Below are 24,986 nucleotides of genomic sequence, written 5' to 3'. Positions count from 1 at the left end.
CCGCGACCTGACACTGGCCCGAGCGGCTCCTCCCCGCTGCCGCCTGCGGCAGTCCGCTGGCGCGGCGCGCGGGGAGAGCAGCCGGCAGCATCAGCGCCTGGACACTGCGGCTCCCCACGGTGAGTAGCGCCCGCCCCGGACCCCGCCGCTCCCTGCCCCGCGCCCTCCGGCCGCTGCCTGCTGGAGGCGGCTGGGAGGCGCGGCTGCCTGGCCCCCGCCGGAGCAGCGAGGGCTCATCCCCGGGTCTCCTCGGATCAGCTCCCCGGGCGGGGGCTGTCCAGCCTGCGTCCCCAGGGCGCCCTGCTCCCCGGCCTGGTTCGGCACCTGCTGCGGGGCTTTCTCGGCGGGCGGCTCCGCAGGTGCGGCAGGCTCCGCCCGGCAGTGCCCCGCCAGCTCCCTGACAGCCCGCGCCGGGCTCGCCTCCTGCCCGTCTGCCCCGGGGGAGTGGGCGCGCGGTGCCTTCCCCGGGCCTGGGGGTGAGGCTGGACCTGGGGCGGGGGTGATGGTGGTTTATCCATACGGTGCCTTCTCCTGCTTGTGGCTTTTCGAGAGGACAGGAAATAGGTGGCCGGTGGGTTGTGCAGAGATGCAAAGGGACAAGGTGCTGGCTGGGCATCTGGTGCTCCCAGGAATGGCCAGTCACTGACAAAGCCAAGAAAGGAAAAGCATGGGACGCTAACAGGCTGGATTTCATAAAGCCCTTCCTAGAAGGTGGAAGATCATCATCACACCTGTCTCCTGTCATCCGGCTAGCTTCCCAAATTACAAGGTTTCAGCTATACAGGATTGGGCTAAAGCATCCTCCTAATAATCTCTGCACAGGTGTCACACTTAGCATGCACCTATTATGCCAATGCGCTGTAACTTTAGGATATGGCAATGGGTGAAAAAATGGATCTGCAGTGTGGTAATCCAAAGGGCTACCCCCCCCCCAAGATGTTTTGCTATTCCATGCATTCTCAGGATGAGCGTTATGTATATAGGTCCTACTAAAATCCTTGTTCTGGCCTTTGCCCCACTTCACTTATGCCCCTTATAGTTTTCCTCTGTCTGTCTTCTTTAGCTTCTTCTCAAATTAGAGGTTTTTCGCTACTTAATTTTCCTTTAATCAGCCATTGTGGAAAAGCACTGCTGTACAGGTTCATGACATTCTTGCTACTAGGTCCCTTCTACACTGGACTTCAGAGTTAAGGACCCATACGTAAATGTTGTTCCAGCTAGATTTGCTTTTAGCATAGGTTGATAGGCGAGCCACTGTGGGGGGTTGAACTGTGTTTAAAAAGTCTGTTGTAGACTAGGCTGGGTTAATACACTGGCTTTGTTTCTAACCCATTGGGTGGTGGTGACCTTATGCACACATCTTTGAGACCTCTTCACAAATTCTACTTGTGTCCTCAGCCTTGTTTGTTTATGACTTGAAGGAATGTGGTGTGGATCCCTTCATTCTTTATTTCCATACAAACAGTGGCAGCAAATGTAGGATTGTTGGTATCTGGGACAGTGAGTCAGAAACAGAGTATCAGGATGCAGCACAGTGCAGGCTTGACTGAACACTCTTGGCTGTCTGGCTTTAAGGCAGGGGCGGGCAAACTTTTTGGCCTGAGGGTTGCATCGGGTTTTGAAAATTGTATGAAGGGCTGGTTAGGGAAGGGGGTTGTGGCCCAGTTCCCCCATGCACCCTCCCGGGACTCCTGCCCCATCCAACCACCTCTGTTCCCTGACGGGCCCCCCCAGAACCCCTGCCCCAGCCATGCCCCCCCGGTCCCTGTCCCCTGACTGCCCCTGGAGTCCTCGCCCCCTGACTGCCCCCTGCCGCCCCATCCAGCCCCTCCTCTCATTCCTCACTGCCCCCCCCCAGGAACCCTGCCCCATCCCACCACCCCTTCTCCCTGACCCCTGACTGCCCCCGAAACCTCTGCCCCTGCCTGCCCCCTGCTGACCCATCCAACCCCCCCCCTCATTCCTGACTGCCCCATTAAATCCCCCGGTTTGCGGCCCACTGACTGCCCCGACCCCTATCCACACCCCTGCCCCCTGACCACACCCCTGAAATCCGCTTCCCTCTATCCAACCCCCCTCTCCCTGCCCCTTTACTGCGCTGCCTGGAGCACCGGTGGCTGGCCTGTCTGGAGCCAGCCACACCGTTGCCACCGCACAGCACAGAGCACCGGGTCAGGCCGGGCTCTGCAACTGCACTGCCCCAGGAGCTCGCAGCCCGCTGTCCAGAGCATTGCACCGGCAGCGCAGTGAGCTGAGGCTGCGGGAAAAGGGGAACAGTGGGGCAGGGGCTAGCCTCCTGAGCCAGGAGCTCCAGGGCCAGGCAGGAGGGTCCCGCGGGCCGTAGTTTGCCCACCTCTGCTTTAGTGGAAGATCAAGCTCATGAACATAGATTACTCGTTAGCCATTCATTGCTGAAGTGGAAGGGTTTGGAACTGCAGTCTGTAGTCAGCCACCACAGAGCTAAATATCCCAGAGTAACTTGGGAGAATGGAAATGGGGGTCTTTTGAGAACTAGTGGCAACAACAGTGGTGATTCTAAAACAAGACTTGGTGGTTAAATTGAGTTACTGGCATGTCTGGAATGTACCATTCAGAGATGTCTGGATAATAAGTAGTAGAGGTGGCTGAAAATTTCCTGACAACATTTTTTTTTTTATAGAAGAATAGGGAGCTGTTGAAAACTAGATTATTCATGGGAAAACATCTTTGACTTGGAAAAGTTAGAAAACTGGCAGAGAGGAGAAAAACTACTTTTTCACATGGTTTACTGTTGTAATTAAATAGGTTTTCCCCATTTTCTCTCACTTTGTTACTGTCTTCCAACTTTTTCCAGTGGGAAAAAAGAGGAAAAGTAAGTGGAGGTGGGAGAAGCACGTGAACACCAAAAACTCAAATGTTACAATCCTATTTTTGGAGTTTAAAAAAAACAGAAGTATGAAATTTAAATGAAATTTTATGTTTATTTCAATATATCAGTTTGAAACAATATGTGTTCAGGCCCAAAATTTTGATGGAGATATATTTCCTGTGAAAAATTCCATGTGGGAAAAATCTAGTTCTAATTGTTGTTGTTGTTGTTTGCCATATATAATGTAAAATGAGGCCACAGAAGTAGCTTCTCTGAGTTCAGCACTAGGTTCAGAGAGAGACTTCATGTCATGTGTATTTGGGAAAGTGAAATTTGTTACCTGAGTCACTCCAGACTGGCAAATAACTGGAGAACATATCCAGGGGAAGAATCCTGCACCAGCTGGGGTCAGGCCAAATGATCTATTAGAGTTTAGACATTTTCCAGATCTAATTTCTATAATCCCACTAGGATTGAATGGGTGGCATTTATTATGGATTTATCATGTGCAGGCCAGTCATTACTTGTCACATCCCTAGAATAATTAAGTGACTACAGAAAGAAACCTTGTCTACATAAGAAAGTTTCCCCAGTTACACAGGCATAGTCCTGTGATATAACCCCCTCGTGTCATTTATTCTGGTATGAGTGCATTATTCGGTTTAGTTTAAACCCCTTTCCAAGCAACATTAGATAAACTGGAAAATGAGTCGCATACTGGAATAATAGTGTCTGCCCACCGGGATAATACTCAGATAACGATATCTGTTCAAATTCACACCTTATGTTATACAGAAAAAACTTTCCTATGTGGACAAGGCCTGATTTATGATATAATAAAACTCCTGAATGTAAAATAAAAAAGGCAGGGGATCCCTTTTAGTGGTTAGAGCAGGCAACTGGGAGTCAGGATGTCTGTGTTCAGTTCGGTCTTAGCCACTGACTTGCTGGTCATATGCCAATCACTTAAATTCTTTATCTTGGTTTTCTCATCTATAAAATGAGAATAATAACACTGTCCTGACTCACTGGGATATAGAGGCTTATTTGTTTGTAAAGTGTTTTGAATTCCTGAGCTGAAAAGTACTATAATACTCTGAATTAGTATTAAAGCTCTGTTACCAATATTTATGCTGCTGAATAGAGATTATTCTGCAGATTAAAATCTATTTTTAAAGTGTTCTTGGTATTTATTTTAGTTAACGCCTTTTACCTAAATATCAGGACATACGGTGCTACTTGTTACACAGGAAAAAAAAATCTGAAAGAGAATGCATTTATTCACGCACAGTGTCCAACCAAACCAGCGGAGAAGAAGGAAGAAAGCTACATCCTCTGCTGAGGTCACTGCTGCACATTAGATGCTGCAGAGGTATCTGGATAACCTTTTTCTCACAATAAAATCCTTTCAAACATCAGTAATTGAATCTTAGTTTAAAAGTAGCCCTGATCCAAAGCCTACTGGGAGTCAATAGACTCCCATCAACTTTTAAATGTGCTTTGGATTAGACCCAAAATGAATAAAATGATCATATGCATCGTTAATGTCTTTTGTGTAGAAGTGCCTAAGAAATATTGAAATAAAAATAGATTGGCAGAAAATACAATAGATTATTTCTGCTTTTCCAGGATACTGTGTATGCCTTGGTGTTTAAATCAACCAAATCTGAGTGCCCAACTCTGATTCAGCTGACTTGGTTTCACTAATTGACCTAAGGAAAAATTGACCACCTGATTTAAAAAATATTAAGGTTCTCACCCCTTCTTTGGATTGATTGTGCTCCAAATCTCTAAATGTATCATAACAAAAATGGCATAATCTAGTTCTCCAAGTATGGGAGAAATCTTCATAATTTTCTAGAATTACCACAGAACGTCTGGAAATAGTTCTGTTTATAAACAGTAACTACTACTCGAGAATGGAATATTTAATTCCAAAGGAATTTTAACACCATGAAGTCATTTTATGCTAGCTCACCCCGCACACCTCCATACTTGCTAATGACAGGCAATTTGGTTCCTCAAGGGTATGATTTATTTTGGGCTTTTACTACGTTTACAGCTGGGTGAGAGCCGGTGAGGCTCTCAGTAGGGGAGTGGAGGGTTTTATAGAATAGGCTGTAGTGATAGAATGGGAAATGCCAACATATCAAAGATTGTAAGGTTTGTAGGCTGGAGGTTGTACACTCTTTGGGGCAGATTATAAAATGGGGCTCCAATCCTGACTGAGACATTTGGATGCTACTATGGTATATGATGCCTGTGGGAAGGCTTACTGGTTTGACCTTCTGGAAGAAAGATGTGCTTCAAAGATCAACAGAGAAGCTGGTTTCTTAGTCACTTCAGAAATAGTTGAGCAAATTATAGAGCTATAGAAACAAGGAAGCTCTAAACAGCGAGTGTGGGTTTTCTTTTTGTATGTGGCTACCACTGTGATGTGTTCAAATTGGGCAAAACTTCCCCTTGATAACCTCAGGGGAGATGAGTAAATGGCCAGTTGAACGGGACCTGGCTGTTTCCCCAGAGGTGTCTCGGGCAGGTTCTTCATTCTTAGAGCAGTATTTTCAACTTGTCCCTCAATGTCACAGTCCAGTGTCTCTTTCAGGGCAATGGTAGTCTTTTAGGGGTATTTGCAGTTGTTTTTAGGCATACATCTTGGATTGTGATAAAGGAAGCAGTCAACCTAAGGGAATTACATTCTTTTGACAAGTCTCAGCAGAGTCTAGTACTGTAGCAGATAAGCCTCTTCCCAGAAATGCCTTGCTATTAGTTGCATACTGCTGCACACACCTAGAACTTTCTCCTGCAAAGTGATATGAACACCATATAAGGGTTGGATTTTCAAAAGTCCTCAAGTTGCCTTTACTCTGCTCCTATTCAAGTCAGGAGGGGCTGAGTTAGGTCAGCACTGAGCACTTCTGAAAATCCCACCTTAACGTCTATGAATAAAATATTTTCTCTGATTGGACATATGTACCGTTCTGCACTGCATGCCTTACCAGCGTTTTTTTAAAGATACCCAACACAAGGTAGTAAACTTGTTTCCTCAGGCCCTAAGCAGAGCTGATCTTAGAACTTTTTTGAGGAGATGAAAGAATTGCCTGAGGGATGCAGTAGTTTGGGGGAAGCTGCTAGTGAGCTGTTTATTTTCAGCTAGAGGAGAGAGGTTTTTATGCCAGTAATGGGATTAGATTTGGGGAGGAGAAAACAAAATAGTAAACAATGAACAAAATAACAGATTCAGCCAGATTACTGCACCTTTCAGAATGTTCAACATGTAGCAACAGTAATCAATTAGGGAGCTTGAGAAGATCTCTGAAGGTGAATGGCGATAGAAAGGGGAATCAGAGATAGAAGCCCTTTTTGCTCATCTAGTCCACCCTTGTCAGAAGCACAGAATTGTTCCCTGCTGTCTGTTTCTCTAGTGCTTTATCCATTGTAGTTTTAAATGTCTTCAGTGTTGAGGTTTCCATTGTTTCCCTTGGGTCACTATTTTGCAGTGTAGTAGAACCTATCATTATTTGGGAAAGGGTCGAAAGGGAACAAATGAGCTACATTCAGCATCTCAAACTTGGGAATTGCAGAAAGGCAATTCTGTAGAGCATTTACTAAATCATGAATGGATAATGGACATTTGGCATGAGCATATAACAGGGCAGATCATGCTCAGTTAGACAGCTGGAGTGCTTATCATATGTTATTGAAACAGTAAGCAAAGGAAAATGAGCGATCACAAAATTAATCTGGATCTCAAAATACTAAGAAAATGGTATTGCATAAAAGCACGCACAACAAAGATGTTAAATGTAGCATCTAGTGAGTGCTATTGGAATGTGTTAAATAGTTATGGAAAGGCTGGAATAGCAGAGGAGGGCACCAGATACTGGTTGTCTTCCTCCCTTTGCAAGGATCAACTGAGCTGGACTTTTTAAAAAGAGATTTGTAATCTTATTTACATCCCTTCATTTACTGATAAGGTTTTATGAGTGTAAGTGTTAGTCATAGTTCACTATTCAGGTTAAGGGTTGATGCCACATTACAGGAATCTTTCCTCTTGAGACTAGGGGTCACTGAGAAGTAATTGTAGGCTCAACATATAAACTTTGTTAAAAGAGGCTTTCAGAAAGCAGTACATGGCGGTGGGGGGAATGTTTCCATTATTTTCTTTCTTAGTTTAAATGGAAACACTATCCTTGAAAAGGAATCCCAATAATCTGCAGTGTTTGTTTCCTAAGTGTAAAAACCTGACAATTCCCCTCCCCCCAAAAAAGAGTGAGAATAAATTGGCTAGTCTATGCAGTGGCAAAAGCAAACTAACAGCATGAACTGTGACAAGGCAGTTAGATTTGTACAACTCTTTCCGTGCTATGATTTAAGATAGTGTTGGGAACACAGGGAAATCTTTTAAAAGAACATGAGTTTCAATTTGGCAGAGTCCCTTTCAGTAGTTTTTCAGTAGTTTAAAGCTATTATCTAAAGACATTACAAGTCTACTAATTTATCTAAATAGCCATGTCTTATTGCAGCATTTAGATGGAACATAATTTTAAAGGATCAAAATAGGTTTTGATGTGCTTTTGCTCCTAGTTCTCCAGTGTGCAAAAGTATTGTAGAGTGAAGGACATTCTTTAAAAAGCTCATCAGAGTTGTACAGAGATACAGAAACTGGGAGTTCCTAATGTATTGCTTGCAAGCATTGGGTCTAATCCACATAGGCAAATGAGAGTTGAATTCAGAGGTGTGGTGATGATAGCTGTGCCTGAAATACCTTTGTCTCAGGGGTGCACTAGAATTTCTGATAGATAAGTTTGGGGTAGTTACATTTTTACTGTAACATTATAAGTATTTGTAAGGGATGTGAAAACATACTTAAAAATAATGAACTGCATAGTGGCTATAGCATGGTCCATGACATGAGTATAACTGGGGGGTCCTGTTTACACAGGAAAGATCAAACCATATTGTAAGCTGCTCAGCATGCTCCCGTATTAAAACTTAGCAATCTGTTCTGTAGGAATGTGCACTAAGGCAGTGATTCTCAACCTTTCCAGACTACTGTACCCCTTTCAGGAGGCTGATTTGTCTCGCATACCCCCAAGTTCCACCTCACTTAAAAACTACTTGCTTCCAAAATCAGACATAAAAATACAAAAGTGTCACAGCACACTAGTATTGAAAAATTGCTTACTGTCTCGTTTTACCGTATAAATTATAAAATAAATCGCAACCCCCCAGGTTGAGAAATGCTAATATAGTATATAGCGCAGTATAAACAAGTCATTGTCTGTATGAAATTTTAGTTTGTGCTGACTTTACTAGTGCTTTTTATGTAGCCTGTTGTAAAACTAGGCAAATATCTAGATGAGTTGATGTATCCCCTGGAAGGCCTCTGCGTACCCCTGGGGTAAGTGAACTCTTGGTTGAGAATCACTGCCCTAAGGAAGAGGATCCGTGATCTTGTACTTCCACTTGGGAGGTAGCAGTCTCTGAACTAAGTGGACAGGTAAGAAAAGCAACATTGTGCATAAAAGAGATTCAGTCGAGGGGTCAGCTTTTGGGGGGATATTTAAAAAAAAATAGAATCCATAGGGCATTCTGACTAGTTTCTAACAACTCCAGTGTCACACTTTGGATTTTGGACCAGATAGCAAGTGTGAAAAATTTGAACAGGATGTGTGTGTGGTGGTGGGGGGGAGATAATAGGTACCTATATAAGACAAAGCTCCTAATATTGGGACTGTTTCTATAAAATCAGGACATCTGGTCACCCTGCTTGGGCCTAAATTTCTTCCCTAATGAGAGTCACTCATATTAGCATCATCCTTTTAATTTTATTATGAAAACTCTTTGGGATGAAACACCTGCGTACGCAGGAATTTGAATGATATGAACACTTTAAAAAATGTTTTTCAGATAGGCTTTTCACACAGCAGCTGCCTCAAAAATGTTGTAATGTAAAATGAAAACTTAGGAGCTCTGTGCTGGAGAATTCTGTTCTGTATAGGTTCTTACACTGCCCTCATTCCTGTAGATCTGATCACCTTCCAATAGTGTCTTAAATGATGTCAAGTATCAGAGCGGTAGCTGTGTTAGTCTGGATCTGTAAAAGCAGCAGAGAGTCCTGTGGCACCTTATAGACTAACAGACATATTGGAGCATGAGCTTTTGTGGGCGAATACCCACTTCATGCATACGTCCGACAAAGTCGGTATTCACCCACGAAAGCTCATGCTCCAATACGTCTGTTAGTCTATAAGATGCCACAGGACTCTTTGCTGTCTTAAATGATGTAACTAACATCTGTCACTTGTGGTTTGTTCTTTGTGTTGTCCTCCACCCAAAAGAATTGGGAGCCTAAAATGTAATTCCTATCTACCAGAGCATCCCTGGAATTTGAACCCAATACCTCTAGCACAGAAATTAAGGACTATTCCTCCTAGGCCACCCAGCCACTTACTTTTCTTGTTTACCACCCTGTCAAAGCCCTGTGATTTATTTACCATAACTTTCCTCTGGGCAAGACCAAAGCAGATTGTGAAGAACTTCAAAAAGATCTCACAAAACTAAGTGATTGGGCAACAAAATGGCAAATGAAATTTAATGTGGATAAATGTAAAGTAATGCACATTGGAAAAAATAACCCCAACTATACATACAATATTATGGGGACTAATTTAGCTACAAGTCAGGAAAAAGATCTTGGAGTCATCGAGGATAGTTCTCTGAAGATGTCCACGCAGTGTGCAGAGGCAGTCAAAAAAGCAAACAGGATGTTAGGAATCATTAAAAAGGGGATAGAGAATAAGACTGAGAATATATTATTGCCCTTATATAAATCCATGGTACGCCCACATCTCAAATACTGTGTACAGATGTGGTCTCCTCACCTCAAAAAAGATATTCTAGCACTAGAAAAGGTTCAGAAAAGGGCAATTAAAATGATTAGGGGTTTGGAGAGGAAAGATTAAAGAGGCTAGGACTCTTCAGCTTGGAAAAGAGGAGACTAAGGGGGGATATGATAGGGGTATATAAAATCATGAGTGATGTTGAGAAAGTGGATAAGGAAAAGTTATTTACCGTATTTGTCCCGTATAGCACTTTTTTTCCCCCTTTTTTAAACTATATCAGGAACTTGAAAAAAAAAAAAAAAAAAAAAAAATATCATCCAGCAAATCCCCGGCGCGCTGGGCTGCCGCGCTGAGCGCCCAGAGCCCGCCAAATCCCAGCCAGCAGCCCAGGCCGCAGCCCAGCGCGCCCCAGCGGCGGCGGGCTCTCAGCGGCTGGGCTGCCGTGGCGGGCCCAGCCGTGAGCGGAAGCCATCGCGCTGGGTGAAAAGCCTGGCCGCCCGCCAGGGCCACCGGCCTGGAAGCCCAGCGAGCCTTAAATCCCCCAGGCGCAGGAGGGAGGGGCGCGGCAGGCTCAGGAGCCAGGCCCCCGGCCCCAGCCAGAGCCCTCCTCTGCCCAGCCGCGAGCGAGAGCGCCAGCTCCTCCCCGCGCGGCGCGCCCCAAGCGCCGGGCCGCAGCCGCCCGCGGCAGCCGAAGCCCGCGCAGGCCAGCGCGCGCGGGAGCGGGAGGCGCTGCCATCATCCCAGCCCCAGAGCCGCCCAGAGTGGGCTGCCCGCCACGAAGCCATCCCCGGCCCGCCAGGCGTGCAGCGCCCAGCAAGCGCGAGCGCTCAGAGCTCCCGCCCAGGCCGGGCGCCAGCGGCAATCACGGGGCCAAGGGAGTTTCTGGGCTTGAGGGGCCAGGGAAAGAGGGAAAAAAAAAGCGAGCAGCTAGAGCAGGGAAAAAAAAAAGAAAAGCAAAAAGCAGGGGGGGGGGGGCAAAAAAAACAAACAAAAAAAAAAAACAAAGGGACAACAAAAAAAAAAAAACAAAGTGCAAAAAGCAGAAGCAGGCGGCAAAACAAAAAAAAAAGCAAAGCGGGGGGAAAAAAGAAAAAAAAAAAAAAAAAAAAAAAAAAAAAAAAAAAAAAAGCGGAAAAAAAAAAGGAAAAAAGAAAAAAAAAGCAAGGGGGCGGGAAAAAAAAAAGGGGGAAAAAAGGCAAAAAAAAAAAAAAAAAAACAAAAAAAAACAAAAGGGAAAAGGCGGCCAGACCCAGGTGCAGGGGGAGGAGGACCAGGGTAGGGGGAGGAGGGGAGGGGGCCAGGGGAGGAGGGGGAGAGGGGGAGGGGGGGGGGGGGCAGAAGGGGGCCGCGAGCCACGGCCCCAGCTCTGCCCTGTCGGGCTGCTGTGGAGGCCCGCTGCTGAGGGAGGGCTCGGGCTGGAGGCAGGCGGCTGGGCTGCCCCTGCCTGCAGCCTGCAGGTGCAGCAGGCACCCCTCAAGCAAGAAAAACAAAGCCAAAAAAAAAAATAAAAGCAAAAAAAAAAAAAAAAATTAAAAAAAAAAAAAAAAATAAAATAAAAATTTAAAAATAAAATTTATTTATAATTTATAATATTATACTCAAATGGTACTTATTCCCATAATACAAGAACTAGGGAGTCACCAAATGAAATTAATAGGCAGCAGGTTTAAAACAAATAAAAGGAAGTTCTTCTTCACGCAGCGCACAGTCAACTTGTGGAACTCCTTACCTGAGGATGTTGTGAAGGCTAGGCCTATAACAATGTTTAAAAGGGAACTGGATAAATTCATGGTGGCTAAGTCCATAAATGGCTATTAGCCAGGATGGGTAAAGAATGGTGTCCCTAGCCTTTGTTTGTCAGAAGATGGAGATGGATGGCAGGAGAGAGATCACTTGATCATTGCCTGTTAGGTTCACTCCCTCTGGGGCACCTGGCATTGGCCACTGTCGGTAGACAGATACTGGGCTAGATGGACCTTTGGTCTGACTCGGTATGGCCATTCTTATGTTCTTAAGACACCCCCTTCAAAATCCATCACTGCTCTTAAAATAGTCAGAGGCAGTCACTACAGAGCAATGTGAGGTGCTCCTGATCCTGAAACCCACCAGCGTTGAGCCCTATTTCTGCAGATCTCTCAGACACTGCTACCCAGGAAGGAAGTGGGCCTGGGAAATGAACCTGATTGTATCTCATGGCTGTGCAGAGCAATAGGTATGCAAGTTCTGAGCTGCCCCTTGCTGCTTTTTCCCCCTGTTTGAAATGACTCATGTCTGAGAGGTGCCTGGAGACCAAATCCCTCTGTTGATCTGCACAGCAGTAGTGCAAGTTTGCCCATGCTGCCCCACCAATGCGCTTCAACACTGACCATCTCAAGCAGGAAGAAGGAATTTCAGTTTCCTGGCCCACTCTATCCTCAGCCTCTCTGCTGAGACTGCCCATGTGGAGGCCAATTTTGCTGATTCTGATGGTGGTTTTTCCCGTGATATGGTCACTCAGGGCCCCTGATCTAGCAAAGCAGTTAAGCGTGTGCTTAACTTTACACATGTGACTAGTCCCATTTAAGTCAATAGGTCTTATATCCATGCTTTAAGTTAGGCATGTGCTTAAGCACTTTGTTGGGTGAGGACCCAGGAGCTTGATTCTGCATGGTGCTGTACGCTACTGGAAGCCAATAGGAGTGGAGGGTACTCAGTACTTCCCAGGATCAGGTCCTGGCAGCTGGACTCAGACCAACACATTTATTTCACACAGTCCACAGAACAGCCATCAGCTGATGGTAACTTTGAACATAATGAGCTGGAATAGATTCAAAATGAAGTGTATTTTTAATGATTCTTTGTTTACTGTGGTTGAGCTTGTGCTACTCTTAAACTGCACAATGAATTTACCATCTTTGTATTTTATATTCCAGTCACATTATCTAGGTGCATCAATGAGGAGTCCAGGGATGGCTGTGTTCAAACAACAGAAGGTGGAAGACGTTTATGAAATTGGGGAAGAGCTAGGAAGGTAAGTGCATACACATGGCACCAACACACTTCAGAGGGTGACAGATGCAGTGATATTTGCAGTATCTTGTAAGAATGAATGAATTATTTTACTGGTGTTCTGCTTGAACATAAGAATGGCCATACTGGCTCAGATCAATGGTCCATCTAGCCCAGTATCCTGTCTCTGACCAGCCTGTGCCAGATGCGTCAGAAGGAATGAACAGAACTGGACAATTTTGAGTGATCCATCCCTTGTTGTCCAGTCCCTTTCTCTGGCAGTTGGAGGTTTAGGGACACTCAGAGCATGGGGTTGCATCCCTTATCATCTTGGCTAATAGCCATTGATGGCCTTATCCTCCATGAACTTACTATTTCTTTTTTGAACCCAGTTATACTTTTGGCCTTCACAACATCCCATGGCAATGAGTTACACAGGTTGACTGTGTGTTGTGTGAAGAAGTTCTTCCTTATGTTTGTTTTAAACCTGCTGCCTATTAATTTAATCAGTCGACCCCTAGTTCTAGTGTTATGTGAAGGGATAAATAATGCTTCCTTATTCACTTTCTCCACACCAGTCAAGATTTTATAGACCTCTATCATATCTTCCTGAGTGGTCTTTTTCCAAACTGAAAGTTGCCAGGTTTTTTAATCTCTCTTCATATGGAAGCTGTTCCATATCCCTAATAATTTTTGTTGCCCTTCTCTGCATCTTTTCCAATTCTAATAAATTGTGGAAGAAAACAAAGTCCTTACTCTTAGTTTAAAGCAACAAGCCAGAGGTAATGACTGGAGCTTAAATCTTTTTTGAGATGGGGTGACCAGAACTGCATGCAGTATTCCAGGTGTGTGCATACCATGGATTTATATAGTGGCATTATGATATTTTCTGTTTTATTATCTATCCTTTTCCTAATGGTTCCTAACATAGTTAGCTGTACATTGAGTGGATGTTTTCAGAGAACTAACCACAGTGACTCTAAAATCTCTTTCTTGAGTGATTACAGCTAATTTAGACCTCATCATATTGTATGTATAGTTGGGATTATTTTTTACAATTTGTGGTACTTTTCACTTATCAACATTGAATTTCTTCTGCCATTTCCTTGCCCAGTCACCCAATTTAGTAAGATTCCTTTGTAACTCTTTGCATTCAACTTGGGCCTTAACTGTCTTGAGTAATTTTGTATTGTCTGCAAATGTTGCCACCCTCTTTGTTCACCCACTTTTCTGGATCATTTATGAATAAGTTGAACCAGGGTGGATTTGGTTTAAATCAAATTGATTTAAATCATGATTTAAATCACTAGTCAGGAAGACTTGGCTTAATCATGGATTTCTACATTAAAGTGCATTCTTGTTGGTTGTTATAACCTTAATACATATTCTTCACAACTCAGAGATAGATGTAGGTTTCATTTTCAGAAGGTACACACTGTACATTTTAAAAATGATTTATTTTAAAAACTTTTCAGATTAGTTTTACAGCTATATCCGAAAATGAATGATTGTTTGGTTATTTCATTTACCAAAGGTAATTGAAGCAGATATTTATGGAATCATTGGGAGGTGAACTATCTCCAATTCAACAGGTTAATCATTAGTATTTGGAGGATTTTCTTGCCATTCTGTATTAGGAGGAGAACATCACCAGACAGACATTTAAATGTTTTATTTAACTAAAACAATAACATTATTTTATTCTGGATTTTTTCTTCAACAGCAAACATATAATATTTTAACAAAACAAGCATATGATTTTTGAATTTAGTTGAACATTCAAGTTTTTAAAAATCAGGTTTGTTTTTGTTAAAATTGTTTTTAACTAAAATAGTTAAATGAAATATTAAAAAAACAAAAACAAAAATTAAATCGACTATGTCAGCCAGGTCAACATGAGAAACTTAAAATATTGGCTTCTGCAGCTCATTTAGTTGTCTTCACCTTCATTTTCCTGTTTATTCATAATCTGGAAAAGAAAAACAAGTTTTCCTGCATTTTTAGTTCCCAAACAATTTCTCAATTTGGAATGAATTAATCTAAAGGAAGAAAATATTCTTTCTACACCGGCAGAAGAAGCTACTGCTGTTAAAAGTGAGATTATCACTTCAACAGTCTCTAAATCCAAGTGCTTAAGTGACTTCCACCAGTTCAGTGGCGTGACTTTCTTTAAAACATCATCAGCAAACATATATTTGTTGAATGGCTCTTATTCCCAAACTGGGTCTCTCTTACAGCCTGCTGCCATTATAGGTTTTCCCTTCTAGTGAGAGAATCGTATGGTAGATCTCAAATCAATGAAGGCTATGCTCAGAAAGACCTCAAGACTTCTGGAATATGCTGCTCAAACAGTTTCACTTTTGTTTCTACAGCCTGTTCCTCCCTTCTCGCATTTATCTCCAGACTTCTTCTCCTTGTCCAGATCTATTCCACCCCCAACAATCTTCTAGTCATTGAACTTTTTGAAACTTTGCACTTTTAGAGAGAGGTAAGGGATTGACTCTTTATATACAAATTTGCAGAGGGACAATAGGGTTGAGGTCTGTTATTTCTCACCTCTATATATTATTTATTTAATTATTTATTTTAAAACATTTTTGCTGTTAACAAGCATGTTATCTCTGGAGACACAAATCCACAGTTTGAGAACTGTAAAACTAAGCATCTCTGATGGTATCTTCTAGACTGAGCACTGAGTCCCATTAGGTAGATAAAAAGATTAAGCTAAATAATCTATACAGAAGCCCCTGGAGCCCCATAAAATTGGGTCCCTAATCCATGAACTATTAGAACTCATTTACAAAACTTTTCTTAAACATTACATGAATATATTGTCTCATACTATAGAATTAGAATTTATAATCCCTATTCCATAATGAGCTATCTTTGAGCTATAATGTATCTTAATTAAAACTATCTTTAGATAGGCTTTTTCCTCAAAAAGCATTTTATTAAAAAAATGCAATTTAAATTAAAAAAATCAATTTTTTTTTAAATACCATTGATTTTTATCCACTCTGAGTTGAACAGCACAGGTCCCAGATAACTGGTGTTATTCCCAATATATTACATCAGAAATATATTCTTTAGCATAAAATTTATTTTCAGTCTTTAGAAAGTTTCTCTGTTCCAATCCCCCTATTTGCTTTCTAACATTTAACACAATATAGTGTTGCAAAAATCAAATTTTAAGCGATAGTAGTTAGCACCGCCATATCACTTGCAGTCTTCAAAGGGTTTTATTGGTATTAACTACCACTGAAGTATTACTATAATTGAAATCAATGGGACTACTTCAATGCTGATAGTTAAGCATACGCTTAAGTGCTCTGCTGGATTTAGGGGCCTGAATGAGGTAAGTCTCTTCCACTAAATTTGCACTTTACAATGCACTGAATGCAGAAAGCCCATACCCATAAAAAGATCACACATGCAGCTAAGTTATCGCACAGCCTGAATTCCTGCTGGACATCAGGCAGTTGTCTCTGATAAATGGCTGTGCATGTGCATACTGTGTTCTTCAGAGGCCCATAAGTTAGTCACATTAAAACTCCTCACTAAGGGCTGTTTCCCTGCTGTCACAGATCCACAGGATCAGTGCTATGGCCCCTGGTTTGGAATGGTCTCTAGGAGGAAGCCCTTCAGTGTGCCACGGAACTCACTCTTCCTCCAGGGTAGTCCACACAGCTTCACCGCCTCCTTAGACTGGACCTCTGGACCTGAAGCACTTCTGCTTCACATTGTGAACTCCAGTCAGTGAGTCCAACTGAGACAGACCTCTGATGGAGACTTGTAGAGTTTTTAGGGATCAGTGCACCCTCCAAGCATGTGCAGTGACATTCACACAGCATTATCAAAAGAGTAGGGTTTATTAGTCATCTGGAACACAGCACAGGAAGTCCTTAGGCTAGCATAGAAAAATGAAGGTTAAAGCATAGTCCTTTCTGGTTAACGCAGAGCCAAGCCGAGCTGAAGTGAACCCCGTTGTTCAAGATCCATCTCTCTCTGTCCATCTGAGTTCCTTTGTCAGATGCCCAGGTATGCCCGACTGCTTCCCACAGCCCACATTAAACCCCCACCTAACATCTCTCCAGTCCTTTGTTCTCCAGGTGGGGAAATGCTGCTCAGTCTCCATGCTGAGAGGCAGGGAAGTCCATATCCCTTTGGGTCATTGCTTGCTAAGTGTCCGGGCAGTTGGATCTGCCATTGTATTCTCAAGAGGTCCACTAATATGGGGATTAAGGTCCAAACAGCTAGGCAACATCCACACCTCCATCTCCTAGCTTGTCCCGAGAGCAAACATTCCTTTTCTCCCCACAGGGTAACAATGCAGCATACAGAAGAAACTGAGACACACATAGGGTTCATAAAAATATTTTAAAAAATTCTCACTTAGTCACACCTTCCAAATCTTTATTTTCACCCCCAGCTATTCCAGTGCTCCCATTCTCCTCTCTCTCAGAAATGCTCAAACATTCTGTAACACATTAACTTTGGGCAGAGACTGGATCTGGGATATTTCAGCTTGGAAGGTGAAAATTTGTGACTGAAATTACATTTGTGTGAGTGTGTTTATAATGAAAATGCATAGGTAACCTGAACGATAGCCATTAGTATCATCCTTGTTTTAATATTGTTTAGTTCTCTACTCAGTACAGAATTTTTTACTGTATCTTTTATATAGTGTCACTTTATATCCTAGTATTATGTACTGTAATTGTCACAACGTTGTGGGTAAAAATCGGCATCCCTTTTTGGTGTGTAGCAATCTCTTGACCTTTCATATAGTGGCACCATGATTAACTGACAACACTATGCAGTACTTAGACTTTGTATCCAAAACCATGGCCTTTTCCTAGTGACCTACAGGAACTGCTCCATTAGATCAGCCAGAAGAAGGAACTCCTGTATGTGAGCAAGTACTCTCAGCATATCGTAAGGAGATTTCATCCTCTGGAGCCAGGAAACGCACACTGCAAAACTATTCTAGCTAACATTTTAGTACATTTTTTACATCTGACTTCCAAGTGTTCTGAATTCTCATGATTAGTTACCGGGGAGGAAATCTTCTCTCTGTACAGATGAGAAATTTGGGTCTGCTTAGCTAGAATTGCAACAGGGAAAACTTACTCAGTGAAAGACTTTAAGGGATAAGCCTAGACTCTGAGTCCTTGCTTTTCTGTTACCAATTCAGACTTTGTAAGTAAACAATTTTAACCTGTAAACAGTCATAGCAGGGGAGCTCCACATTGGAGTTGCTTTTTTATTCTTAACAATTTCAGGATGTATCCTTGGAATTATAATGCATATAATGTCACACTGACTTCCTATGCTAGGTTTATTTTCACTCTTTCGGATCTTGTGAGGGCTTCACAGACTTCTTGTTCCAGCTGTGCATTGAATCTGTAGTTTGAGCTGGTTATCATGCCTCTATCTCTGAGCAGTAATTACAGGGTCTGTGACAAGTGATTACTTGCTTTATTGTAAGTAAAGTAACATTCTAGACATGTTCCAGCAACTTTAAGAGAAGATTTTCTTCCAGTGCTGGCTGACGGAGCTGTTTGCCAGTAGCTGCTTTTAATTATTTTGTATTTGCAGCAGCTTTCAATGCTGGCAGATACAGGAGGATAAAAAGATTCATTTACGGGGTAGTGACAAGGTAAGTCATTGGCAAGACAAAGAGGTTTGTATGAAATGTAATCTCCATGCTTTGGCAGTTGTTAAACTTCTAACTATCTCCTTGACTCTATTATTTATTACTTCAGAACAAAAATCTTCATTAACCTGGGGTTAAGATTGTTCCAGTTCAAATTCAACCAGCACATTCAATAAAAATCGAGGATGTTGCCAGTAAAGCAAACACACATTTATTTATTTATATACACATCCATTTTAAAAAGGGAGCACTTGTCCTTTGCTCTAGGCGCTTCTCTACAAGCCTTAAATATGCACCAGTGATATGGACCCCTCCCCACAGTCATCAATCAGTGCATGCACAGCAACTGGCCATAACCCCGCAGCTGAGGACGTTCACAGCCACAGCAACCTCACCTAGCATAACTTTCTGCCTGAATACGCTCGCTAATTCCACAGCAAAATCCCTTTCAGCTCTAATGTGGAACCACAATGTACAAATCACAACAGCCTGCCTCATTTACTGGAGCAGCAGATACAGTAATATCAGTGGAGCCCTTCATGTGCTGGTGCTTCATGTGCTGGTGCTGGTGCTGTAGCAGTAAAGGCTCTGAGCTTCCCGCACTCCCAGTTCCATAGCATGTCCCAGTCTCCCCAGCTCCTGTGCACAGAACCTCTCCTTCCCTTTTCCTTGGCCTCTTGCGCATCCCTGTGAAAGCTGCCACACCCGCTTCACCCGTGCTGCCCAACTTGTCCTCCTAGGGCAACGTGCAGAATACAGCTGATCCATCAGGCAACCCGGGAAAAATGAGGGAGCAGATGGTACTTGATAGTTCCATCAGCTACACCTGGTGAAGCTAGAACAGATTATGCCAAATAAGAGGAATAATTAATTTTGATAAATTTACTTTCAAAGAGGCTGCCTTCAATATGGATGAAGTTTAACAAAGACAAATGCAAAGTGCTCCACTTAGGATGGAAAAATCAGTTTCACACATACAAAATGGGAAGAGACTGTCTAGGAAGGAGTATGGCAGAAAGGGATCTAGGGGATATAGTGGACCACAAGCTAAATATGAGTCAACAGTGTGATGCTGTTGCAAAAAAAGCAAATGTGATTCTGGGATGCATTAACAGGTGTGTTGTGAGCAAGACATGAGAAGTCATTCTTCTGCTCTACTCTGTGCTGGTTAGGCCTCAACTGGAGTATTGCGTCCAGTTCTGGGCACTGCATTTCAAGAAGGATGTGGAGAAATTGGAGAGGGTCCGGAGAAGAGCAACAAGAATGATTAGAGGTCTAGAGAACATGACCTGTGAAGGAAGGCTGAAAGAATTGGGTTTGTTTAGTTTGGAAAAGAGAAGACTGAGAGGGCACATGATAGCAGTTTTCAGGTATCTAAAAGGGTGTCATCAGGAGGAGGGAGAAAACTTGTTCACCTTAGCCTCTAAGGACAGAACAAGAAGCAATGAGCTTAAACTGCAGCAAGGGAGGTTTAGGTTGGACATTAGGAAAAAGTTCCAAACTGTCAGGGTGGTTAAACACTGGAATAAATTGCCTAGGGAGGTTGTGGAATCTCTATCTCTGGAGATATTTAAGAGTAGGTTAGATAAATGTCTATCAGGGATGGTCTAGACCAGGGGTGGGCAAACTTTTTGGCCCAAGGGCCACATTGGGGTTGCAAAACAGTATGGAGGGCCAGGTAGGGAAGACTGTGCCCCCTCCCAAACAGCCTGCCCCCCACCCCTTATCCACCCCCTCCCACTTCCTGCCCCCTGACTGCACCCCTAAGAACCTCCAAACCCATCCAACCCCTCTGCTCCAACCGACCCCCCTCCATCCACCCCCCCACCCCCTGACCACCCCCTTCCAGGACCCCCTGCCCCTGACCGCCCCCTTCCAGGACCCTACCCCTTATCCATCTTCCCCCCTCCCCCAGCCCCGTTCGGAATGTGGCCCCGCAAACATGGGAGGACTCAACAGGAGCAGGGGCAGCCGCACAGCCAGAGAGAAGCGGCGGTTTCCCCTTCAAAGGGCCGCTTCTCTCTGGCCGGCTGCGTGGCCTCCCAGTGCTCCCCCTGAGTCCTCCGCCTGCGTTCCCTGCGCTCCCGCCATCTGCACCGCCCGCCTGCATATGATTTCAGTGCAGCCAGTGTTGAGTTGCCCGAGTGCCCGGCCCTGGGTCCCCCTGTTGTTGGGGGGCCTTTGCCAGGGCACCCTGTGTTCACTTGTAAATCTACCCCTGCACCGCGCCGCCCAGCCCCGGAGCCAGCCAGGATGCTGCGCTGCCAGCACAGCAAGCTGAGGCTGTGGGGGAGGAAGGACAGCCGGGGAGGGGCCGGGGCCAGCTGGGAGCTCAGGGGCTGGGCAGGATGGCCCCGCAGGCCAGATGTGGCTCGCGGTCCGTAATTTGCCCACCTCTGCCCTATCCACACCCCCGCCCTCTGACCACCACCCCGAACTCCTCTGCCCTCTATCCAACCCCCCCTGTCCCCTGCCCCCTTACCACACTGCCTGGAGCACCGCTGGCTGGCGGTGCTACAGCCACGCAGCCGCCGCCACCCTGCAGCACAGAGACTGGGTCAGGCCGGGCTCCGCAGCTCGCTGCCCCAGGAGCTCGCAGCCCCGCCGCCCAGAGCATTGCGCCAGCGGCGGAGCGAGCGAGCTGAGGCTGCGGGGGATGGGGGATAGCAAGGGAGGGGCCAAGGGTGAGCCTCCTGGGTCAGGAGCTCGGGGGCCGGGCAGGACAGTCCCGCGGGCCGGATGTGGCCCGCGGGCCGTAGTTTGCCCACCCCTGGTCTAGACAGTATTTGGTCCTGTCATGAGGGCAGGGGACTGGACTTGATGACCTCTTGAGGTCCCTTCCAGTCCTAGAATCTATGAATCTATGAATATGTTATCAGAGTGTGCGTGTGGAGATTGGAGTTTGTGGTGATTGTAGCTAAAAGGGACCTTAGAAAACAGAGTCTCAGGACCAAATTTTAGGAAGGGCTGGTCTTTAAATGTTTCCTCTTTCAAAATGAATATATGGGGTTTTGTCAGGGGCAGAGAGGAAGAATGTGTAGAAAATTCAGTTGTTCTAGGAAGAGTTAGCGTGTATAAAATTGAAACTAAATTGAGTCATGCTCTTAGCATAAATCTTAATACTTCTTCAGCTCTAGGGTCACGATCACTACCAATGCCTCTGTAACTTGGAAAAAGCAAATTGATAGGTGCTGCTTAATGAGGATGCATTGCACTTTAATTCTAGAACTCTGGATCAAGTGAGATGTTTTGGGACTTCAGCTCTAAGCTTTGAAGCTTTCAGTATATTATTATCTGAACTTGTCTGTTTGCCAGCAAAAGCAACTGTTGAGGAAAAGTCTGCAAAGTCATATTTTTAAATATATATATATATATAAATTTCTATGTGTATCTCTATATACAGACACACACAGATTTAGCCTTGTGCCACCCACAAGGTATAAATGTAGTACATTTGCTTATGCTAGAGATTAGAGAATGTGACTTTTAGTGCTTAATCAGATATCTATTTTACCCGTGCAGAACATACTGCAGAGTTGACAGTCAGCATTTTGAGTCCTCAGTTCCAAGATTCAGTTGGTTATTGCAGTCAGATGCAAAGCAAAGCCTGCATTTCTATTTTGAGCTCTGAAGATGAAGCTAGAAATAGCAGTTAATTGAGATGCTCTGTGTCCTTTCAATCCTGGAGGAGGGATCCCTTCCTCAGCACCCAGGAATCAGAGTTTCATCACCGGGATTCATTTCAGGGGTATCTAAAAGGTTCTTTGACTTCTTAATGTCACTGTTATTCAGCTAATGGCAAATTGTGTAGCCCTTTTGGTTGTTCAGTTTGTTACAGTCCACTACAGGCTGTTTGTGAGCATTTCCTGTCCATTTCTTTGTTTCCTACTATAAGTGTTGAACAGATGTGCTTGCAGTGCAATGGCAGATCATTCTAACCACACAGAGCTCACATAAATGAGACAGGGCTTGACAGATTCTTCTGTCTGAAGCAGTGTGGGCTCAGTTGTCCTTTTTAAATTATATTGTTAATGCTGTGCAGTATCAAAGGTGCACAAAGACTAGTATTAATAGCATCGACAGTGCAGCCTTCTAGAGTGGTTTTCAGTATTTATTCATTGATTTTAAGGTCAGAAGGGACCAGTAAGATCACCTAGTCTGATCTCCTGCATAGCACAGGCCAGAGAATTTCATCCAGTAGTCCCTGCATTAAGCTCATATCTTGTGGTTGAGCTAGAGCATATTTTTAAAGAAGAAGAGGTCCCATTTTGATTTAAAGGCTTCTAGTGATGGAGAATCCACCACATCTCTTGGTAAAATCATTCCAGCAATTACCCTAGAGTCAATACACACACACACACATATATATCTAGATAGACAGATACACACAGACATACACGTGTATTGTTTTATATTCAGGTAATCCACAAATCTTAATAATAATTCATTGCTAGTAACTTAACAACAGTCTGTATTACATACATAGTTAACTTATAGACAGAGCATCTTAACTCAGTCAATCTATCAGACTAAACTAAAACCAACAGCCTCTTCCTATGGCCGGCTCCCACGCTCTAAAGAGTCTATTCACCCCCCTAAAGCCACAGTAACACCTCAACACATGCGTTCTCTCTCTTTCTCATGCACCCCCACACACCTTAGTAATAGACATGAAACACTGCGGTATTAAATGCTCCAGGCCTGCAATCTCGTTATCTCCAAAGCAAAAACAGCTGAAAGAAATTTGTGTGCAGGCAGAAGGAGTAACTATGTTAAGTGTTTTGTATTTTAATTTTAAAGACCACTGCTCCTCTGATTAATGGTTTTATGGTGACAAAGGCTTTCCAGTACGTGTGGCTTTTTACTGTTTAAATAACAACAACAAAATCAATGGAAGGGTGCATCTTACAGTCATTAGACTGTCACCTAAATAGGTCATAGTCTCATCCACAGGCTGATGTTGTTATTTGTGCCCTCCTGACGGTATTGTTCCACCTTGTATATGGAGCTGTCTGTGTTGCAGAGGGTAGGAAGTGTGACGGGGCTCATGGGGAAGCTTTGTGTGAAGTCTTTCCCCTAAGAAAGCATGTCAAACACAGAGCACTGCAGGAACGGCAAAGCAGGGCCACCCAGAGGATTCAGGGGGCCTGGGGCAAAGCAATTTTGGGGGCCCCTTCCATAAAAAGAAAGTTGCAATACTATAGAATACTATATTCTCGTGGGGGCCCCTGCGGGGTCTGGGGCAAATTGCCCCACTTGCCCCCCCGGGCAGCCCTGAGGCAAAGGTAGGAACTTCAGGTGTTGTTCTGTGGTGCCTGGCATGAGTCAGGTCTCTGGGACAGTTTCCATGCAGAGGCCCAGGATATCCTTACCATGGGAGGCAATTCTGGGAGAAGAAATCTCTGCAGATCCCGTCTCATTTTTCCACCTCCTTGTCCGGTCATGGTGGTGGGGCAACAACTTCCTCCTCCAAATCTAATAGCTCTCTGAAAGACCCTGTGCTTCCAGCGGCCTGTCATTCTTGGCTTGGACCCTCCCAGTTCCCTGGCAATTTAAAGGGCCCGGAGCTCCCTGCCGCCGCCAGTACCCCAGGGCTCTGGCAGTGGGGCTTTGGCAGCAATTTAAAGGGCCAGGGGCCCTTTTAAATTGCTGGCCTGGGGAAGCTGCCCCCTGCCGGTACACTGTACTGGACCGTACCGGCTTGCTTTCACCTCTGGGAGGGTCCCCTCTTTGCACAGATCTAGGGGGCAGGAGCTAAGCTGGTGTCAGAAGGGGACCAAAACCAGAAGTTGCTCAGTATGTGTGAGAAGCAAGGAATGCTTCTGCCAACTTAGGGCTAGTAAAGACTTGGTCGTGTCTGAAATCCTCTTGGCCATAGGAATGAGCAGGAAACCGCTGGCTGTTTAATGTGGCTGCTGATACTGCATCCTGGCCTATAAAGGGGCAGACAGATGTGCTTTCATGGTACAGGTTACCTTTTTCTGACTGGAGAAGCACATAAAGCCTGCTGAAGGTATGCAAATCGGAGTGGTGATACAGCCATCTTGTTCCTCAGTACCACATGCTGCCCAGAGAGGCCAAGAATGGGTTAGTCAGAGCAATACTCCCTTGACACAAAAAGCTGTGCTGAATTCAGTTGGGTCTTTCCTGCATTATCACCAGTCAGTGATGTGCTTAGACTGCAGACCTTAAAGGGATCACGTTTGGCTGCACATGCATCCATTTCTCTGCATTTCTTGGAGGGTTTCAAACTGGGTTGGAGAAGAGAGACATTGACTGAGATCTTCACTTCCTGCATATTTGCTAGGATCCTCTTTTTATTCATTTTTCTTGTGTTTTAATTTTTGGAGCTAAGTTATTTCAAATGTCACTAACTGCATGTTGCATCTGGTTCATTTCTTACTCAATCATCTATCTGTCCTGGTATTTCTGTTCAGAGCTTGGGGAATGGACCATTATGTATCTTCAAGACCAATTATTTTCAGTGGGGCTCTGTTTAGGGGTGTAGTGGAAGAGGCAGTGTGTGCTACCTTGTCCTTTACAGATTAAAGTGTATGCCCACTTCTGGGCAGTCCTGAATGAGGGGGGGAAATGAGACAAAAGATAGATTGCAACATCAGTTCTCCAAATGTCTGAACAACAAAGG

General features: G+C 44.3%; 1 protein-coding gene across 2 annotated transcripts in view; it reads left to right on the top strand.

Moving 5' to 3' along the window:
* Positions 1-24,986, top strand: part of DAPK2 (death associated protein kinase 2) — an 88,559-nt gene continuing 63,573 nt past the window's right edge. For both annotated transcript variants that reach the window (XM_039492551.1, XM_039492550.1), the window contains exons 1-2: positions 1-119; positions 12,609-12,706. In XM_039492551.1, coding sequence (XP_039348485.1) covers positions 12,630-12,706 — 77 coding nt within the window. In that variant the 5' untranslated portion in view covers positions 1-119; positions 12,609-12,629. The remainder of the gene's footprint in view (positions 120-12,608; positions 12,707-24,986) is intronic.

Source organism: Mauremys reevesii, linkage group 10 (assembly GCF_016161935.1).
Source record: "Mauremys reevesii isolate NIE-2019 linkage group 10, ASM1616193v1, whole genome shotgun sequence".
NCBI lineage: Eukaryota > Metazoa > Chordata > Testudines > Geoemydidae > Mauremys > Mauremys reevesii.
Note: the sequence above shows the minus strand (reverse complement) of the source record. Positions and strands in the feature narration are given on the sequence as shown.